This window comes from Quercus suber, unplaced genomic scaffold (genome assembly GCF_002906115.3).
Source record: "Quercus suber isolate HL8 unplaced genomic scaffold, Cork oak 2.0 scaffold_191, whole genome shotgun sequence".
Lineage (NCBI taxonomy): Eukaryota > Viridiplantae > Streptophyta > Magnoliopsida > Fagales > Fagaceae > Quercus > Quercus suber.
The window spans coordinates 863,569-885,236 of NW_027069649.1; the positions used below are offsets into that span (position 1 = coordinate 863,569).

The 21,668-nt window shown below is 33.9% G+C and overlaps 3 protein-coding genes across 5 annotated transcripts in view; 2 read left to right on the forward strand and 1 right to left on the reverse strand.

Moving 5' to 3' along the window:
- LOC112039618 (phosphatase IMPL1, chloroplastic) overlaps nt 1-14,506 on the forward strand; it is a 38,641-nt gene extending 24,135 nt beyond the window's left edge. The window contains exon 10 of the mRNA XM_065778831.1: nt 14,173-14,506. Within this exon, the coding sequence (XP_065634903.1) occupies nt 14,173-14,274 (102 nt within the window). The 3' untranslated portion in view covers nt 14,275-14,506. The remainder of the gene's footprint in view (nt 1-14,172) is intronic.
- Nucleotides 1,422-12,396, forward strand: LOC111993134 (pentatricopeptide repeat-containing protein At4g02750). Of its 3 annotated transcripts, XM_024025003.2 has the most exons (8): nt 1,422-1,525; nt 2,660-5,139; nt 7,201-7,265; nt 7,883-8,011; nt 11,394-11,451; nt 11,544-11,596; nt 12,064-12,161; nt 12,283-12,396. In XM_024025003.2, exons 2-3 carry the CDS (start codon nt 2,877-2,879, stop codon nt 7,209-7,211), a joined length of 2,274 nt encoding a protein of 757 aa, XP_023880771.1. In that variant the 5' UTR covers nt 1,422-1,525; nt 2,660-2,876; the 3' UTR covers nt 7,212-7,265; nt 7,883-8,011; nt 11,394-11,451; nt 11,544-11,596; nt 12,064-12,161; nt 12,283-12,396. The 3 variants fall into 3 exon arrangements, with proteins under 3 accessions (XP_023880771.1, XP_065634901.1, XP_065634902.1); XM_065778829.1 differs by lacking the exons at nt 11,394-11,451; nt 11,544-11,596; nt 12,064-12,161; nt 12,283-12,396 and adding an exon at nt 9,499-9,511 and having other exon boundaries at nt 7,883-8,015; XM_065778830.1 differs by lacking the exons at nt 11,394-11,451; nt 11,544-11,596; nt 12,064-12,161; nt 12,283-12,396 and adding an exon at nt 8,694-9,483.
- Nucleotides 14,507-19,892: 5,386 nt separating the features above from the next.
- LOC111993133 (uncharacterized protein PHLOEM PROTEIN 2-LIKE A4) lies at nt 19,893-21,371 on the reverse strand. The gene is made up of 3 exons (XM_024025002.2): nt 21,184-21,371; nt 20,840-20,970; nt 19,893-20,461 (listed from the first exon to the last, which is right to left on the reverse strand). Exons 1-3 carry the CDS (start codon nt 21,235-21,237, stop codon nt 20,065-20,067), a joined length of 582 nt encoding a protein of 193 aa, XP_023880770.1. The 5' UTR covers nt 21,238-21,371; the 3' UTR covers nt 19,893-20,064.
- Between the last annotated feature and the right edge of the window lie 297 nt (nt 21,372-21,668).

Here is a 21,668-nt window from a genome sequence, read left to right on the forward strand (position 1 = left end):
CCCGCCCACAACAACACACACAATCATCTTGCTAATATCAACATCACTTTGTACATTATCTCAGTGCTGACATGGAATATATCTTAGTGATGCAATTCTGTACATGACTTATAAAACGATTTAAGAAGGGAAATCGAAGAGCTAGTTCAAGTTATTAAATCAGTAAGAGCAACCTAACTCAATCCTGAAATGAAAAGGAGAGAAAAGCCACAAACATTTGCTAAAATTTTGGCCTAGCAAAGACACGATTACAACCATCAATTAAGATCTAATCTGATAGAAAGAGAGATAGGAAATAAGTTGGCAAACTTGAGAGAGTGCTTTTGATTAAGGTAATCTTACCACCTTTTGATAGGTATAATCGCTTCCAACTCGTTAATCTTCGCTCCATTCTTTCTAAAATAGAGTTCCAAATCGCCCTGTCTTTGAATTTAGCACCCAATGGCAGTCCCAAGTAAGTCATTGGCAAAGATGACTGTCTACAACCCAGCAATGCCACAAGCTCCCCCATATTAGTCACCTCTCCAACTGGGACTAATTCTGACTTAGCCAGGTTAATATGCAACCCTGACACCGCCTCAAAAGAGGCTAAAATTTTCCGCAAATATTCAATCTGACTTGCTGTAGCATCACAGAAAATTAAAGTGTCATCCGCAAAGAGAAGATGGGTCACCATGAGGGGAGTATTAGACCTGGTACCAACAGTGAAACCTGAAATGTGTCCAGCCAGAACCGCACCATCCAACAGACGGCTTAATGCCTCCATAACAATAGCAAATAGGAGCGGGGAGAGAGGATCTCCTTGGCGCCCAATGTTGTTTTTTTTTTTACTTTTGATAGGTAAACATGTTCTTTTTATTTCTTTACTTTGATGGGAAACCAAAGTTTAGGGTGCAAATTGTAATTGGGAGTATAGTTTAGGACGGTAAATTGTAATTTTTTTTTAAGGGATTGAGAAGAGGGGTAATTGTACCTTTTCACGTGATGCTATTCAAGATAACTGCAAAAATAACAATGGGGTGCAAAGTGTAACACAAGTTATAGTTTAGGGTGCTAATCATGCATTTTGAAAATTTAGGATGCAAAGTGTAATTTGGGATATAATTTAGGGTGGTAAAGTGTAATTTTCCTATTAATAATAATAACAAAAGAACATTTTTTAGCCCATTTTCTCAAAATTGGAATTTTGATGTTGAGAAAGGTTATCTTTTTTGTTGTACACACAGGTATATATAATTTAAAGCGTTAGGAATTTGCATCTAGAGAGTCAAATTGATCTGTATCCTTTGTTCATATTGGTGGTGCTATCCTCTCTTATTATATTTATTTAATTAAATAATTACAACTTTTTATCTATTTACTTAATTAATTCAATTTTTATATGAACAATCAGTTATTTTGGTCCAATTTGTATCACTTAACAGAGTTTTGGTCAAAGAACTTACTGCTGTTTGTGATAGCTTTAGTCGCTCTGTGAGTAAAGGAAAAAGGCTAAGCTCCATGTAGGAATTAGCTTGCACTTAAGGTACATTTTTTTTTTTTTTTTCCATAGATTTTGTTTCTTATTATTTCTTCAAAGTTCTGGGATGGCTTCATTAGGAAGGCAGCATTCGGTTTGTTTCATTTTCTTTTATTCTTCCATAGATGTTTGCAGAATGAGTAGAGCTTCCTTATTCTATATTTTTTACTTGCATTTCAAATTTGATTTGTCTACCTAGTGGTCTCAAGTGCTATTGTCAGTCTACCTATAAGGCTATAACATGGTTTTGGTATTTCATCTGAATTCATCTAGCTTGATCTAGTTGGTTGGGAGGTGATTCCATTATGTTTATCTTTAGGAAGACATATAACAAACCTAAGCGCTAGTGCAAGATTAGCTGGATCTCTCCCTCAAAGTTCTTGTATATCCTGCCACAATTGTTCCTTCATAGGATCAAAACTGAACTTTAGTGTACGGCTAAATGCCACCCTGATAGTTATATTGACTCATTTTTTGAGGCAGCATTATTAGAGCCTTCAGGAAGTCTTATATGGGTCCACCTTCAGCGTGGTTTTGTTATTTAATCTCATGCTTTTAGATTTACTGCCCCCTTTTTAGGTCTTGTTATTCCTTGAATATTTACAGATCTCTTTCTTCTATATTATTGGAGCATATTCTGAAAATTTGTCTTTACAATCATCAAACCTTTGACCAACCGTTGGCCTTACAGCTATAGAATTTCATTATTTTAGTGCGATCATGTTTAAACAAATGCCTCTTTGTTCTTGGTGAATATGAGTTGCTTATTTGCAATGCCTGTGAATATGAGTTGCTTATTTGCAATGCCTGTGAATATGAGTTGCTTAATCGCATGCTTAAGTAGCTTCTAGATAAACACCATTTATATATGCAAAGGACAAGCACTAATGCGATATATATATATATATATATATATCTAGTTCTTTTAATTATACTATGTTTCACTTTGGAATATTTGCATCGGTATATATTCTTGCTAACTATGCCACTTGGAGATTTGAGTTGTTTGATTTGCATGTGTTATATCCATTGAAATGTTGAGAATTAATCATATTAAATGTGCTCAGTTATGCATTTTGACAGTATCATTGTTCTTTATATGCAATTGAATGAGATTTTTTTTCTTCAAAAATTTTTTAGGTCGTGGACTAGTTGCTTGTGAGCAGTACTGGAATTTCATTAGTTTGATAAGCTCATCAAAGTTTGGTTTGGGATGCTCAAGGGTACTGCATAGCAGCTTTGCTTGGGATGCTCCTCTATGACATTGAGGCCATTGCAGTGAACGTACTCTGGAATTTTTGAAGAAACTTGGTCTACGAGATCTTATCATTGGTTCCAACAACTCCCACTATGTTCAATGATAATACGTCGTTTCTTTCACTTCCGCTCTTTCTCTACACTTTCTCCTCTCCAAAAAACCCATCTTTTTCAGTGCAACAAAAGCATCCTAGACCTCTCCAAACTTGGCCGTGTCACCGAGGCACGCCACCTGTTCGACTCAATGCCTCATCGAGACCCTGGTTCTTGGAACTCCATGATTTCTGGATACACCCAAAACGGTCTCTTACATGAGGCACAGACGCTCTTCAATGCATTTCAAGGTAAGAATGTGAGAACCTGGACTATTTTGTTAACTGGGTATTCCAAATTCGGGCTCGTTGATGAGGCCCGAGATCTCTTTGAGGCAATGCCTGAGCGGAATGTGGTTTCTTGGAACGCTATGATTAGTGCCTATGTGCAGAATAGTGATTTGAGGAGTGCTCGAAAATTGTTTGATGTTATGCCTGAGAGAAATGTTGTATCATGGAATTCAATGATTACTGGCTATTGCCATTGTGGTATGACAAGGGAGGCATATGAGTTATTTGAGGAAATGGGAGAGAGGAATTCGGTGTCTTGGATGGTTATGGTATCCGGGTTCATTGAGATAAGTGAGTATGTAGAAGCGTGGGGTGTGTTTTTGATGATGGTGAGAAGTGGGGTGAGACCGGACCAGGCGGTGTTGGTTGTGGCCTTATCAGCGGTAATGAAGTTGAATGATGTAGAGTTGGTTGAAACTTTGAGGACACTAGCAATCAAGACAGGGTACGAGGGAGATGTGGTTGTGGGAACTGCGATTTTGGATGCTTATACCAGGATTGGTAGTTTGGATTATGCAGTTAAGTTTTTTGAGATGATGCCAGAAAGGAATGAGTACTCATGGACCACAATGATTTCAGCATTTGCACAATGTCATAGTTTGGACAATGCGATTGCCTTTTATGAGAGGGATCCAGTAAAGGGTGTTGCTACACGAGCGACTGTTATAACTGCATATGCTCAAAAGGGGATGATATATGAAGCCAGACATGTATTTGATGAGATTCCTAACCCCAATGTGGTTATGCGGAATGCTATGGTTGCTGCGTATGCACAGAATGGAATGATTGAAGAAGCAAAAGATATCTTTTTGCATATCCCTGTGCAAAATGCTGCTTCATGGGCTGCCATGATTTCTGGGCTTGTACAGAATGGACATAGTAGAGAAGCTTTAGAGTTGTTTGCGGAGCTTCATAGATCAGGAAATGTTCCAAATCATTCGAGTTTTACTAGTGCTCTCTTTGCTTGTTCAAACATCGGAGATGTTGAGGTGGGTAGACAGATACACTCACTTACGATTAAAACAAGGTGTCAATTCAATTCTTTTGTAGGAAATGGACTGATCTCCATGTATGGAAAGTGCAAAAGTATGGGAGATGTTTCACAGGTTTTTAGTACAATGAGAGTGAGGGATATTGTTTCTTGGAACTCACTCATTTCTAGGCTTTCGCAGAATTACATGTTGGATGATGCTCTGAAAGTTTTTGAAAAGATGCCAAAACGGGATGTGGTCTCTTGGACTGCAATTATTTCAGCTTATGAGCAAGCAGGTCAAGGAGATGTTGCCTTTAAATTTTTCCTTGAAATGTTAGCTAGAGGAATGAGTCCAAACCAACTAACACTTACCAGCCTCCTTGGTGCTTGTGCATGCCTTGGTGCAGCCAAGCTTGGGGAACAAATCCATTCCCTAATATACAAACTTGGAATTAATTCTTGTTTGTCTGTTTGTAATGCTCTTATAACAATGTATTTTAAGTGTGGGAGTCTGGATGGTCTTTGTGCCTTTGAAGAGACACCTGACCAAGACATAGTCACATGGAATGCAGTTTTATGTGGCTGTGCACAGAATGGACTAGGAATAGAGGTGATTGAGATTTTTGAACAAATGAAAGCCTCAGGGATTTTTCCCAATGAAATCAGTTTTCTTGGGGTTCTATGCGCTTGTGGCCATGCAGGGTTTGTGGATAAAGGTTGGGCCTATTTTAATTCCATGAGCAAAGATTATGGAATTACACCTTTGGTTTGTCATTACACTTGTATGGTTGATCTCCTTGGGAGAGCAGGACAAATTTCTGAAGCTGAAGCTCTCATTCAAAACATGCCTGTAAAACCTGATTCAGTGATTTTGGAAGCACTTCTTGATGCTTGTAGGATCCATCGAAACATGGAAGTTGGCCAGAGAATTGCTGAAAGGCTATTCCAGATTGGGGCAGAGGGATCTGGAATGTATGTCCTACCATCAAATGTATATGCTTCTCAAGGTACATAAATATAACTCATTAAATTGTAACTCATGCCTAGATACATAAATATCTCAAGGTACATAAATATGACTCATTAGATTGTAGCTCATGCTTAGGTACATAAATATTCAATATAATGTGATGAGATGGTTTTATTTAAGTGAGTGAATTAAGCATTAAAAAGAGCACCCAAAAGCTTGGAACTTGGAATTCAGTTTCCATTCAAATTCAAATGGTCAGGTGACTCAGGTCCTTGGTCTTCTCCACTAGCATTCCTCGTAGGTTTTCTCCAATACCCAGATCAGTTTCACCACAATTTCAACCATACCAACGTCTTCCATTCCAAGTTGATGCAAGACAACCTAGGCTTCCCGCCTAGATTAGTCCTACAGTAGACCTTAGGCTTCTCACCTAAGGTGTTTGGATTCACCACCAAACAAACACAATGCAAACTTTGCAAATAATTTGAATAATAATAATAATCATAGTCTGAAAATACAAAAGAAATCATCTGAAACTTTATATGCAACTTCCAGGAATCACAATGATAAGGATAAACTCTCTTAAACAAATCCTAAACAAACTCAAATACGAATATGATAATCCTAAACAATCTTAAATACTAATCCAATACTAAAGATAAACACAAGTAAAGACAACATAAATGATAGAGATAATCTCCACGAATGTGCTATAATGTGGTGTCCACACCAGGATTTCACCAAAAAATTCCAACATGGGTTTGGTGAGACTCCATTTTTGAGGATCAACCCCACAAGAGAAGTGCACTAAGGCTGTGTTATCTGAAATTCCCAACCAGAAACAGTACCCCAAAGATTGGTACCCAATCAACTGGACCAATTCCACCTAGCCAGCTCATTCAAGTGGTGGAGATTGCTGCTAAGATTTGTGCTGACGTTTAATCTCTCCCTCTTAGTTTGCTCTCACATTCTTTTGTTATAAGAAGTACCTAGATGGTATTTTAATTTTTCTCCCCCTTCCCTGGTTTAAAATGCAGATTGTTTTATTTTATTTTAATTTATTGGAAAAGTGTGCTGTTAATGATCTTTGAATTTATCCATGTGAGTACCTAGTTGATTTGGCCATTTGAGGCATGATGTTTAGTATTTGATCTCATCGTGAATGCTAGTTTCAATAGAGATTTATTTTGGTTAGGTGATGGAAGATTTTTTACTCACCTTCAGTCTATGAGAAGCTTAAAGCTTACAAAATTTGGCTTTATTCAGCTACCATTTGTGGTTGAGTGGGCTTGTCTTTCTGTAAAAGGGTCCATGCACATACAGTAGTATTCTATGAGTCTAAATGAGAACTAAATTTCCTAGCCCTATAGTTGAGAGGAGAATGTTAAGATGGATAAGTGAAAATATAAGGAAAGATAGGATTTGAAATTAGGAAATTTGCATAGGAGTGGCCCTATTGATAAAAAGACTGTCGCTTGAGAAAGTTTGATTATGTTCAGAGGTGAGCGATTAATGTGCCCATGAGAAAGAGTGAGTTAATTTGAGTTAAGAGAATGGAAAAGGTAGAGGAAGACAAAAACTAGAATTAACAGAAGTATTTAAAAAAAAAGTTAATTAAGAAAATAACAAAGAGTATTACTTTGGATAGAATAGAAAGGTGAAAAAGAATTATGTGGCCGACCTTGACTAGGTCTGTTGAGGATCGGTAGCTGACCCTAGAACTTTGGGACTATGGCTTGGTTGTTGTTGTTTTGTGCTAGTCCTTACTAATTTTAACAGATCTGAACACTAAAGTTTATAACTATAGATACTTCAGGCACATAACCAAAAAAAAAAAAACATGAAGAATGCTAGAGTTAAATTGATTTCAAATGGCCATGGAGAATTGATTTTAGATGAAGAAGTATGACTGAATTTGTAGAAGAATTTCTAGAGGAAAACGTCCATCGTGCGTAGTTTGCTCCAAATGATGTGGTATTTTACTAGATTGCGAGTTGTTTCAGTTTATTATAGGGTTATAACAAATATGTGGACTATAACTCATCAATTATCTCACTGTGGTTGCTCACGTCTGTCTTTTCTTTTCTTTTCTTTCCAGGTTGTGATTGAAGCTGTTAAGCCTTGAAATATTACATATATAGGACTTACTGACTTGGTGACTGAGTAAGGACCTTTTTTGCAACTTATCTTTTTGTAATTTTCTTGCAATTGGTCTGTTTTTATGTTTCAGATAACTTCTCGTTATGCAATTACATATTCTTAGGAAAATTTATTCTTTGCATGAAAACACAGAAAGATTTTTCTTTTTAGCCTGTTAAATGTCAACGAAAAATACAAAGAACTTGATTGCTTTCCGTCAGTTTTCTTGATATATTTAAGAGAAAAGAATTCTTGCTGTGGTAAGATACAAGTATTTGTCCTTACCTTGAGTTTGCTTTTTCACAAAATATATTCACATCCTTTCAAGGTAGAGAGATGTTTTGAGAAAATTTCCTTCTGTTAATCTCCTTTTCCTTCTCTCTGCCTCCCTCCCTCCCTCTCTGTGATACACAAACGTTCATTGATAAGTTAAAGATGTCAGTTTTTAATGTTCCATGTATGTTATTTGAGATATTAGAAGTTTTTGACCATTCTGACTCAATGCTCTATTCATAACTACTTACATCGATTTATTGTTTTAAGATTTTGGAATTACATCTGCTCGGTTTTCTGTTACATAATAAAGGATTAATTTTGGCCAACAAAATTTCACATGATTACAAAATTTACTTGCTGGACAGATAAAATGAGTGAGGCTGCTATTTTAGAAGTCGTTATAAATAATTTTGACGATCGCTTCATTCTTGGGGAGGAGGGAGGAATTATAGGAGATACTTCATCTGATCACCTTTGGTGCATTGATCCTTCAGGTTTGTCTTTTTTTATACACTTTTCTTGGGAATAATAGTTACATGGTGCGTAATTTTATTTTATTATTTTTTGTGTGTGTGTGTGTGTTGGGGGGGGGGGGGGGGGGGGGATCCAGTTAAATTAATAGAGGGCAGTGGGAACTCCAATGATGTTAAACTTTGTGGATAGCACTGTGGACTTTCTGGGCTTAATTACATAAAATAGGAGCACCAAAGTGCAAAATTTTATTAAACATAAGTAAATGAAAGCAAAACTGAGCTTTTATTTGACTTGTTTTTGATTTAATTATATGAGTAAAGTGGAAGATAGGAGTTACATCTTGAAATGACTTATCTGCAGGACTGATTCTGTCATTATGGACTCTGTCAGATGTACTCCACCTATTCATATGTATTACTTAGTGTCTTACATGTGCTTGACCTTTAGTTTTCTTTATATGTTCAGTTACTGTTAACAGAAGCAAGCTGCTTTCACTATATATAGGTTAGCTGATGTCTTATATACTTATAGATGGAACAACAAACTTTGCACATGGTTATCCTAGGTTTGCAGTTTATGTTTTAGTTTTGTTTCAGGGAATCCTGCCGCAGCTGCTGTGGCATTGATCACATAATTTAAATTGTTTATGATTTGTCAAGTGTAATAGCGAAACTATTGACCATCTTTTCCTTCATTGCCCAGTTGCTTTGGAGTTGTGGGATATGATTTTTGGGTTATTTGGAGTTTGTTGGGTTATGCCATTCTCTGTTGTTGGGCCTGTTGTTGGGCTTTTGGCTTGCTGGCAAGGTCGTTTTGGTCGCCATTGTAATGGAGATTTATGGATGGTTGTTCCTCATTGTTTGATGTGGTGTATTTGGAAGGAGAGAAATAGTAGGTGTTTTGAAGACAAGGAGAGTTCCATGCCTGATCTCAAGCTTCCTTTTTTTAGAACCTTACTTGATTGGTTCTTTGTGTGGAGAAACCATCATTTTTCTTCTATTTTGGATTTTCTTGATTTTTGTAATGTTCATTTTTGATTTGTTCACCCCTGTATACTCCCTGTGTACTTGAGTGTTTCTCTCTTTTTGATATCAATGAATCTTTATTACTTATAAAAAAAAAAAAGACTTCATATCAAGTTATTGGCTGCAAATTCATTAACGAGTATCTCCGTTTGCTGATGCTATTAGAATAAAATGTTTATTCCCAAGGTAACAAGGTTTGCAATATCAAGTGAAATTGATAAGTAATACATGATAGGGAATAATTAATGGATGCCGCCCTATGGGCATTGTTTAAGATATATTTTTAGAAATTTTTTATGGGAAAAGAAAAAGTAATTAATTTTTTTGATGGCTTTTTATATTTCCTATAAAAATGGTGTTGGTTTATTAACAATTACCTTAAAGGCATCCATTAACAGGATCCCACATGATAGAATGATCCAATACATGATCCTAGACTTTTCCTAGTGATACTTCACTGGCCTAAAGGAAATCTTTGGTAGAGTTTGTTGGGGAATTTTGAGAAGTTAGGGATGAAGATACATAGAAGCCTATTGGGGATGTGGAGATATGAACCCTAGATCTCTTGTTAGAAATACCAAGAAGTGTCAACTAGTTGAACTATAAGGCTCTTTGCAATTTATTAGAATAATATCATGCAATAAAGTGTCAAAGTATATGTTATAGAAAATAAATGAGTTTTATTCAGAGTCATGGTTGAAAGCATTTTTATCAAGTTGTCATCTCCTCAATAAAATCTTAATTTACTTATCAAAAAAAAAAAAAAAAAAAAAACTATAACTACGTAGACGGAAACGGGAGAGTCCACGGATCAGGAGACTTAATGTATTAAGCTCATGCAAAAATTCTAGTCTATTTTACTATACTTATTTTTTCTATTTTATATACTCATATTTTAAAACACCTCACATTAGATTATTTATTTTATATTACATTTTATTAAAATATATATTTTTAAAATTCTTTTAAGGGGAAAATATACTTTATCACTCTAAATTATACATCATATTACACTTTGCACCCTAAACTTTTCAAATACACGTTTTACATTATAAACAATGACCCTTGTTACACTTTATACTCTGTCATTAAGTTTAATGTTAACTTGGATGGAAGTTCAAAGTTTAAGGTACAAAGTGAAATTTGGAGTACAGTTTAGAGTGGTAACGTGTAATTCATCTTTTGTTTTAAAGCATTAAGAAGATGAGCGATTAGGTCTTTTCACATGCTGTTATATTTTTCCATCTAAATTAACAACAAACTTGATGTCAAGGTGCAAAGTGTATCAAAGATCATAGTTTAAAGTGCAAAACGTGCATTCAAAAAGTTTATGGTGCAAAATGTAATTAGAGGTATAGTTTATGGTAGAAAAATGTAATTTTTTTCTTTCTTTCTTCAAACACAACAACTATCATCCACTCTCTTCCTTTATACTTAAGATACGAAAAGAAAGAATAAAAAACTACATGCAAAATGAATACTACTAGTATAAATTTACATGGTTATTATAGCAACTATGTACTTTTATACAACTTTGCATGGACTGATATGGATGAATTTTGAACTTGGTTAGCTAAAATGTGATATATTTTCTATTATAAAAACATTGATGCAAGAGTGAAAATGCATAGTTTTNAAAAAAAAAAAAAAAAAAAAAAAACTGTAACTAGTGTAAGAACAAGTGGAGGCATCACAAGTGAGTTTCTTATCACAATTGGTTTACATCAAGGATTAACATTTAGTCCATATCTCTTTGTGTTGGTTATGGATGAGCTTTCTAGATTAATTCAAGATGAAGTCCCTTGGTATCTCTTGGTCATTCATAATACAGTCAAACACTAAACTTGCCATTACTAGTAGGTCTCCATCTCATACAACCTGGTCCACCAACAAAATTAATATGAAAGTATAGCAGTTTCATGAGAGAATTTAGTCCCCCTATCTCCCACTCTTGAAAGTTATGAATAACACTGAGATTGCAATTAAAGTGGTGATCATCATTTTAACGATGAACAATGACCAAATTACAAGCAAAGCAAATTTCTCTTGTTTTGTATTATGGCATCTACTGTAGCAACTCAATGGTGGACTAGTTTAATAAAAATTAAGATTGCATGAGAAATAGTATGCATCCATACTAGTGAATGTATTTTCATGAGAAATTGAATCATAGTTATAAAGCACCAGCAGATGAGGAAGGTTTAATCATGAAAGGACCTTCTTTCTTCAAAATCTTCGTTTGCATAGGATTTACAGGAGGGGGAAAAAAGAGAGGCAATAGTATTAAGCCTTTATTATTTGTAGAAGACAAGCTGCAATATACTTTTTGCTTAATTATTGAAATGAAAGGGAAGGTTAATGTGGGTATTAATTTCAGGTAGAGTTTGTTGGGGACCCTATGTGTTGGAACACCGGCATATTTTCTGCAACTGCTGGTAAGAAACTCTGACATTCTACTGTTTGCTTCTTTTTATTCTCTTAAGTCAATTTTATATCAGTGGTTGAAAATTGATCTGCATTATGATAGGTGGGGGAGCATTCTGTAATGGCCAAAAAATTCATTCCATTGAAACTAATCTGGTGAGTGATCATTTATTAATGGATACTTATATAATAATAAAAAATTTATTAATGGATATCTATGGTAATATATCTACATGTGATTTTTTTTATTTAAGTAGATGGCTATAGCCACATAGGCACATACTCTCTGATTTGTGTGATACTGGTGTGACACAGGATAAAAGTGATGCATTGAACAGTTATCGTTAATATTATGTTAGCCATTTTCTGATGACATCTGGGAAGACTGGGATCAAGGGGCTTGCTGAGGCATGGGCCTTACATACCTTAACAAATTTTCTCTTTTTAGCAGTGGTCCTATGCCATTTGCCTCTAAAATTTTCATTATGTTGCTTCTGATCTTATAATGAGATGTTAATGACAGAATTTGTTTAACTTCATGTGGTAAAATTGATTAGTACTAACAAAACACTTAATGATTTTCTTAAGGGTAGTTATGCTTACTTTCGTCCACATGTTTTAAGGTGGAGCGATTCCTTTTGGTGACTGGGTTTGGGTATGAACATAATGATCCTTGGGCTACCAACCTAGATTTATATAACATGTCACTGATGTCAGCCAGGTACTAGCTTTTTTTTTTTATTTTTTTATTAATTTAATTTTTATAATATTTTTTCCAAGTGATTTGATTCATGCCTTTGTCTCCTCTGAGTGTGTTTCATTTTGCTGAATTTTATGTTTAGGGTGTAAGGAGGCTCTGGGCTGCTGCAGTTGATGTGTGCCATGTAGCTTTGGGGATTGCAGAATCGTATTGGGAGTATTGTCTAAAGCCATGGGATATGGCTGTTGTTGCTTTGGTAGTGTATAATTTTCACTATTCGTTTTGATAGATATGCATGATCTACCTTTACTACAAAATTGGTGAAATAATAAATAATATCCTTTTACCTTTTTGGTTGGTGATTTAACCATAGACAATGAAATCTTTATTTCAACTTCATTTTTTCCCTCTAAGACCTCAACTGATCTTGAGCTATAATTTATACAAAGCTTAGACTCCTAATATAATTGGGCTTTAAATATTCTTTAGAAATTATACCAGTTCTAGCATATTCTCTGTGTGCTCGTTTGTGCTCTGTTCACACTAATGGGGGGCGCACCATTTGAGTACTACTATATGATCCGTTGACAAGAGATACAATTTCCCATTTTTACATGCAAACAGGGTGTTGGGCATGGCGGCTTACCAAAATGTAGACACAAATCGATTATGTATGCTTCTTTGGGATTCTCATTCTAAGTCTTCTCCAAAGGTATTACTTGTTTGAAGGAATCAAATTGTTCCAAATTCATCTTTTGCTTATTTATGTATGCTTCATCAGGAGTTCCATTCTAAGTCTTCTCCAAAGGCATTATTTGTTTGAAGGAATCAAATTGTTCCAAATTCATCTTTTGCTTATTTGGTGAATTTGTTTCACGCCTTTTATTGCAGATAGTTGAAGAAGCTGGTGGCACAGTTACTTGCATGGATGGTGGAAAGTTCTGTGTTTGATAGATCTATTTTAGTATCCAATGGTGGACTGCATGAAAGGTTAGTTATTGCTGCTTTTCCCCCCCACAATCATCTAGTGAATATCAACATCTTTTTGTTAGTATCTCAGTGCTGACATGGAATAAATTTTATTGATGCAATTCGTATATGACTTAAAGAATAAAACGATTTAAGAAGGGAAATCTAAGAGCTAGTTCAAGTTTTTAAATCAGTAAGAGCAATCAAACTCAATTCTGAAGTGAAATGGAGAGAAAAAGCCACAAACATATGCTAAAATTTTGGCCTAGCAAAGACATGATTACAACCATCAATTAAGATCTAATCTGATGATTTTAAATCTGCCTTGCAGTGGTCACATGACTAATTAAAAAGTCATATGATTTATTTATGGCCAGATCTAAATTGACTTTGTAACCTAGAAACTTAATAATGACAATATAAAACCAAATCCATTGCTGTATCCTCGTTTCAAGAAATTGTTTCTTACTTGATTTGATTAACAACTAGGGTTAAATGCAACTAACACCCTAACAACTATTTGAGCACTCTCACTATTTAAGTGCTAAATTGTTGGAAAGGGCTCTTTGGAAAGGGTCCAGTTCAAAATCTGGAGGGCTATTCATTTGTCTCAGTTCAATGTAGAGTATTTGGAGAGAAAGTAACATGTATTTTTGACGGCCGCGAACTCATGATAATATAGGTGAAGTTTTATTCTTGTCATCTTTACACATAAGGGAGCAAACTGCTAGGACAATTAACTCTTCAGGTTTATTTGATTTATAATATGAATTTTAGATGTTAAATTTGTATGGTTCTCTCCCCCCACCTCCCAGTGTTTATTTGTATGACTCCCATGTACTTGGTTTGCTATCCTTTTATGCTCTTTTTAAAGAATTCATTTTACTCATTAAAAAAAAAAAAAAACCTTAATTTCATATTCTGAGGGGATTCAACGTGAAGAATCTAGGACTATTTTTCAATTGGGTATCTGATGTTGCATATCATAATTGACTTGCAACTTTTACTTGGGTCTGCCTAGTTTTCTTAAATTGCTTAGATTTTTTAATCTTCTGAAATGCAGCTTTTGGAGAGAATTGGACCTGCAACAGAGAAATTGAAGAGCAAAGGAACTGATTTCTCATTGCGGTACAAACCTGAAAGTTCGCGTGCTAAATTAGATTGACATGGTTGTTGCTGAACTATTGCGTGCTAAATTAAGAAAGCTGTTATGACTTTTTGTGATTGGAAGGGAAAACTTATTAAAGCTTGGGTCAAGCAAATCACTTCATGCCCTGTTGCTGTTGTGTAAGCCTTTGCTGTATTAGGACTGAAATGTAGTCAGGAATGATGGTAGTGGAAGGAACTTCACATTGTTAATAAAATTTTGGCTAGTTTATTGACTAGCTTTTGGTCCAGCTTCAAAGTTCAGAGGATTTCTTTTTAACAAGAAGATTAACTCTGTCACTACCGATACAAGGAAAAGATAGGCTTCCATCAATTAGACTACCGTATCTTGAGTTGGCCCATATTTTTGGTTTCATTTGGCCACTTATTATGTTAATATGTAAGTAAATTAGAATGAGAGGTTCATAAAGTTAATATATATTCATTAAAAAAAGGGGTTTATGTATGTGTGTGTGTATTGTAGCTGTGGGATTGATGTGTTGTGATCAATACTTCAAACCACCCATTACAACAGATATTGGAACACGGAAATTTGAGAAAATAAAAATTCTAATTATAGCTGATATTAGAAGATGGAGAAATTTCATGTAGAATAGATCTATTGACTTACAAATTTACCCCATTATATACAGTCTCATACATCAATATAACTACAAAGTTTCCTCCAACTTCTTTAATGTTATTAATGATGTTATTTTGGAAAATGGTTTAATGTTAGTTTTTAAATTTATTCACATTTTGATTTATTTTTGTATATTTCGATTAGGTATTGGATTACAAGGCATTATAATACTGAATTAAAAGATATTTGTATGATTGGGAGATATTAAATTATGTCATGTTTATTGACAGCTGTAATTTTAAATGGATTAAGGGAAATGCCAACTATCTGTAAATGCATGTCAAAAAAAAAAAAAGAAAAAAAAAAGAAACCATATGTAAATGGGCTATAATAAACAATTTTGCAATACCATTTTCTCATCATCTGTATTTGATTTGAATAATGTGCATATGTAGCATGAATATTTGTTTGATGAATTATATAGAAATTGTGTAAGCACACATATCTAAAAGCGATCACTAACTATTGGAGAAAATAAGTACAGGAATGAATATGTAATTGAATGTGTGATTTGGAAAAAATAGATCAGAGAATAGTTGAAATTTTATTCTTTTAGTCATTATTTAATTTGGTTCAAATTTATGCTTTAATTGAGCAATGAAATTCATCCATTTGATATAATCTTTTATATTTCTTATAATAAAAAAATGCAATAGCTTTTAAAAACTTTACGTTTACAAATTATAAATATAGGAAAGACAAAAAAAAAAAAAAAAACCGAGTGATAGGAGAAGTTTTGAATCCTAACCACTTTAATTTTTGTCTTGTAGTGCTTGCTATTTTTGTTTTGCATGTATTTTCACAACACTTTATTTATTTATTTTTTTTAAAAGATAGAAATCTCTCCTCCATCCTGTTTGCATACCGTATTACTGTATTAGAACATATTGATATTTTTTATTTACTTAAAAAAAGAAGAAGTCATTGATTATGTCCACTGAGGTCTTTTTGCTATGAACGTAATCTGTTAAATCGAATTACATGATTCTTCTTGCTTCTACTCTCTCTACACCTTTCATTTCAATTTCATTGGACTTTAAGTAGCCTATCGCCCAATTGTGTCTTGGCTTAGGGAAAAATATACCCGTTGCAGGGTATAACTTCTCCTTGGCTTAGTTGTTGGTTGTCTTGGACCGCCACACTCTTGCCTTGTCAAGCCACTGTTTTTTTTTTTTTTTTTAAAAAAAAAAAAAAGAAAAAAAAAAGAAACCATATGTAAATGGGCTATAATAAACAATTTTGCAATACCATTTTCTCATCATCTGTATTTGATTTGAATAATGTGCATATGTAGCATGAATATTTGTTTGATGAATTATATAGAAATTGTGTAAGCACACATATCTAAAAGCGATCACTAACTATTGGAGAAAATAAGTACAGGAATGAATATGTAATTGAATGTGTGATTTGGAAAAAATAGATCAGAGAATAGTTGAAATTTTATTCTTTTAGTCATTATTTAATTTGGTTCAAATTTATGCTTTAATTGAGCAATGAAATTCATCCATTTGATATAATCTTTTATATTTCTTATAATAAAAAAATGCAATAGCTTTTAAAAACTTTACGTTTACAAATTATAAATATAGGAAAGACAAAAAAAAAAAAAAAAACCGAGTGATAGGAGAAGTTTTGAATCCTAACCACTTTAATTTTTGTCTTGTAGTGCTTGCTATTTTTGTTTTGCATGTATTTTCACAACACTTTATTTATTTATTTTTTTTAAAAGATAGAAATCTCTCCTCCATCCTGTTTGCATACCGTATTACTGTATTAGAACATATTGATATTTTTTATTTACTTAAAAAAAGAAGAAGTCATTGATTATGTCCACTGAGGTCTTTTTGCTATGAACGTAATCTGTTAAATCGAATTACATGATTCTTCTTGCTTCTACTCTCTCTACACCTTTCATTTCAATTTCATTGGACTTTAAGTAGCCTATCGCCCAATTGTGTCTTGGCTTAGGGAAAAATATACCCGTTGCAGGGTATAACTTCTCCTTGGCTTAGTTGTTGGTTGTCTTGGACCGCCACACTCTTGCCTTGTCAAGCCACTGTTTTTTTTTTTTTTTTTGATAATTTGCAATGCATTAATCAAATAAGAGAAAACACATGGGGGGCATCTTCCTTACAAACATCTACCAGACTCGGGGAAAGGTTGCCCGAATTAAAAAAAAAAAAAAAAACCAAGACTTCTTAGAAGCTTTTCTTAGAGCAATAAAGATGTATACGATTCCAATCCTCACACTTTGAACAATCGAATTATAGACCCAAAAAGAAAAAGAAAAAGATTTCTACCTTGAGTTTGAGGAGAAATAGTGGATCATGTGTATTGCATGAAGCTTATATTTATGAGCAATGTTATATCCACAACATTTTTACAAAAAATCTTTGGTGACATGTTGTTATGGGTTTTTAATCTAAATCACCACTTAAATGGCTTTTTTACTCACCAATAATAGCAAGTAACAACTTGACACCTAAGATTTGTTGTGAAAGTGTTGCAAAAATGTTCTAGACATAACATTTTTCTATATTTATATGCTTGATTGACTAAAAACAAAGAACATTAATTGTCATTGATTTTACTGCAATCAAGTATTCTTTTAAGTCAACATTAGTTTTTATATATTCCCTACTTAAGATTCACCGTAAGATAATGATTCTAAATTGTAAAGATGTAGTTACCAAGAGTTTTCTGTTTTGGATATAAGTGATTTGCCACTCTCTCCTTCCTCTACATCTTTTATTTTTATTTTATTTTGATTATTCTAATTTCAAAGTACACATCCTAATAATAATTGAATTTTATTACTTATTAAAAAAAAAATCAACACCAAAGCCTTTCCTTTCTCAAATGATAAATAGGTTTAGAAGCTAGCAATTTAACGAAATTATGATACATTATCGGTTGATCTAGTAGCTCATTGTGAGGGCATTTGGAAAGTTATTCAGTAGGTTGTCTACAAGTTGTATTTCATACACTTAATTGTTGAGATACTACTTATCACATTTCTTTGTGCTATCAGCCCATCATTACAAAATCTAGAATATATATATATAAAGGACTTGAATAGTGGCTTAAGCCCATCAAGAACAGTGTAAGCCAACCCAATAAGCCCAAAACAATAGATTTGTTATAGGGTGGATTTTATAAACAAACTACAAACCTACGTAAGTTTAGGCTCAAGAATGATTGGGCTTAAATTATAAGGGTAAGAGACATAAATTCAACGTAAAATCCCTCCTCGGGCAAGTCTGAGGACAAATTGTTCATATATTGATCAAGTATAATCTCTTTACAATGAGTTCTTGTGTTTTCTTTTCTCTCTCAATTTTTCCAGGATTGCATGCTCAGTTTTGTAGGGGTCATTTCCTTATAAAGTTCCCTCCATTTCATCCCAGCCTTCCATTTGTATAATTTCTAGAGAACTCTTTGAATGCTTGTCCCATCAAGACCATTTTGGAGGTGGTAAAAGGGGTTGTGAGCTGTGAAGACACTGTTCAGATATCATTTCTTCTTAAATGTGGTCAGTTCAATTAGTGTAGTGCATTAAATATGGAGATGGTAGTCACCTTCCGAGATATTTCTTCTTTCCATTACTTACACGGCTCTGTTACCTTTCCTAGAGCTCCACTTTCTAGTATGGCTGACTACCTAAAGTATTTTCGAGATGTCTATGCTCCACAGGAACCTCGGTCCATGTGCCGATTCCCCTTTTCTCCTCGGTCTTCCTGTCTACGTGTACATGGATCTTTAATCATCCTTGGGTTTTTTATCATCTTCAGACAGGGCCCATGGCCCAAAAATGTGCTCAGATCACCTTCTCTCTCTCTCTCTCTCTCTCTCTCTCTCTCTCTCTCTCATAACATATTTGCTCCTTGTATCAGTGCAATTTATTAAACTCATGCTGCTTGTCGCTATGTCAGGGTATTTGGAAATTCCATAAAACAACAATCAAGGGATGAAGCTACACTACCGCTATTTTATTTTATTTTATTTTATTTGGATTACTTATAAGTAGTCTCCTTGCCAATATATACCCTGGGAATTTTTATTTTATTTTTTATAAATTACCGTGGGAAAGTTTGAAGAAAGAGAATTCGAACTCATAAAAAAGGATGAAATTTTATCAAATAGATCGAGTAGGGGATTTCCATGTTGGTACTCAACTATTAATCAAAATATTTTCCAAACTGAACTTTATTTATTTTTTGATAAACAACTGAACTACATATATGGTGTTATATTGTTTGGTCAGAATGAAAAGCCAAAAAAAAAAAAATTTGACAGTTGCCTTCCTCGAAGTCATTTGAACCTCATGCAAACCAGTAACTGTGGTGAGCATTTACAATTTCCTTTTCTTACTTTCTTTTTGAAGTTTAATAGGTTGTAGCAGATTCAGACTTGTCATTATCAGGTTATCAAATCACTTTCTTATATTGTACATGCAACAGTCAGGTATATGACATATTTTCCACCCGTGCCAAACCCTAGATTGGGCGGATAAAATGCGAGAGAATACTGATAAAAATAAACATTAGAAACATTAGAAGTGATCCATACCACTATGAAAAATAGCACAACCAAAGAAACACACGTTCTTCTTTACTACCCTAATATTCTTTCATTAAAACCATTTGGTTTACATTATTTGGTCAGAACAAAAGGCCAAACTATATATTTAATTGACTTCCTCCAGTCAATTCGAATATTACAGGATATGCAAATCAATCTTTGTCAATCTTGCTCGCTCGGTTCTGATTTTTTTATTTTTTATTTTTTATAATAAGTTTATAATTTGTTGAAGTTCTAGTGACTTGGAGTAGATTCAAATTGTTGCTCACGTTGTCAAATTACCACCTTTATGTATTACGCAGTTAGAATCCTGATTAAAATCACCATTTAATATTTTATTTGACACATACATACTTAAAAGTAGCGGGTGAAGTATTTAACATATTTTCCAGACGAACCGAATGGCTAGGTGAATAAAATACAAGTTGCTTCTTTTGCAAACAAATATTTGATTTATTTTTTCCTAGTACATCACCTATGTATAAATATTAAATGATGATGGAACATAACAAAACTTAACACTCTCAAGTCTCAAGTCTTAACCTCAAAAACCCCACAACAAATTAAGGTTTTCTGCCCTTCTTAATTATCTACTTTTGGCTTAATTTTGATTCCTGCAAGAACCATGCCTCCTTTCCACCAGTCACTCTCAACTTCAAACATACCAAACTCCACATTCCCAGCAGAACTCTCCTTGACAACTGAGAATTCGCCGCCGGGGATCTCATGCCACACGTCATTTTTCTCCCGGTAGGACTCGAGGTTCATGCTCTTCACAGTCTCTTCTCCATTGATTCTCACCTTGAATTTGATTGGAACAGAATGCCACCCAAAAGCATCCACCTTGAACTTTACAATATAGTATATTTCATACTTTGAAGCCGGAGCTTCCTTGGAGAAATTGGAAGAAGGTAATTTCCCTGTGACCTCAATCCAGTTCACTTGGAGGAGCACTGCACCATCTTTGAACCCTGTCAACCTGGAATCCAAGGTACCATTAAAAGAGAACAAAGATAAAGAAATACTGAAAGATAGAAACTTTTACAATGAAACAAGTTTGATTAAAAAATATTCATTATGGAGTAGTAAAAGACATAAATTAAAGATTATCAACTCATTATTTTTTAGCAGATTACATAATTTGGTTGTTTTTGAACATTTTTTGAATTAGACTTGACCCTAATACAATTCTAATGTTACAACTTGGATCTGATATGTTTTGGCACTAGGATCTGCCAATGCATCTGTATATCAAAACCTATATAGCAAATACCATAAATAGCGAAGTTGGATCCATTAAAAACCATTATTTCAAAACAATGAACAAGTATTCAAAGAATTATATTGAATTTCTTACTGAGTTTCGTCTTCTGAAAGACTAATCAGTTGCCAAAAACGGGGATCATTTCCCCATATGATGTTTAGAGCTTTGATAGGGACTTTAAATGATCCTTGATGTTTTGGGTCGACTTCTACATGAGAGGATTCCTGCGGAAAAATAATTAATTAAATGTATCCTCCTTGAAAATTGAAGTTAAAAAACAACATAATTAATGACATTACTATAGAAAAATCTAAGAATTGAGTGTGAAAATGTAATAATAATAAAAAAAAACAACAATTAAGAGTTCCTAATGTATTGTTTGAAGATGATCATGAATATATATAAGAATATAAGAGAGTGTTCATATATATACTCACAGCTTTTCGGTGCGGGTTAGAGTGACCATCTCTATGTTCATGAGAGTACTCCATCTTAATTTTAGATGTAAGCTATATATATTTGGGTTTCACAAATAGCTTCAGATTGTTATCAACTATATATATATATGGCGAAGAAAGTTGAATGTACATATATAAAAATGCATGCAATATTGTGAAGCCATTAATGGTGTAAAGTGGTACTTCACTACTACGTATCCTCAATGTGTCATAGTTACGTGTAATGATTTACGATAAGCATTCAACCGAAAGCAACGTAAATATTCCTTGAGCTTTCTTCTTTTTTCTTTTTTTTTTTTATTTTATTTTTTTTATTTTTTAACTTTTCCTCTTATATATATACTATACGTTTCATTCTTTTCTCAAAAGCTAGGCAAGAATGGAGTCGTAAAGAACTGTCTATCTCTAAAGTGAATACACTGAGTACACGAAACAAAAAAGTACACGGAACAAAAACAATAATT

Excerpts from the sequence above, each read along its gene's own strand:
- LOC111993134 (XM_024025003.2), top strand. The coding sequence starts at position 2,877 with ATGATAATACGTCGTTTCTTTCACTTCCGCTCTTTCTCTACACTTTCT.
- LOC111993133 (XM_024025002.2), bottom strand. The coding sequence starts at position 21,237 with ATGGAGTACTCTCATGAACATAGAGATGGTCACTCTAACCCGCACCGA. Across the intron at positions 20,971-21,183 it reads CTAACCCGCACCGAAAAGCT|GAATCCTCTCATGTAGAAGT; the intron begins GTGAGTATATAT and ends ATTTTTCCGCAG. Across the intron at positions 20,462-20,839 it reads CTTTCAGAAGACGAAACTCA|GTTGACAGGGTTCAAAGATG; the intron begins GTAAGAAATTCA and ends CTTGGATTCCAG.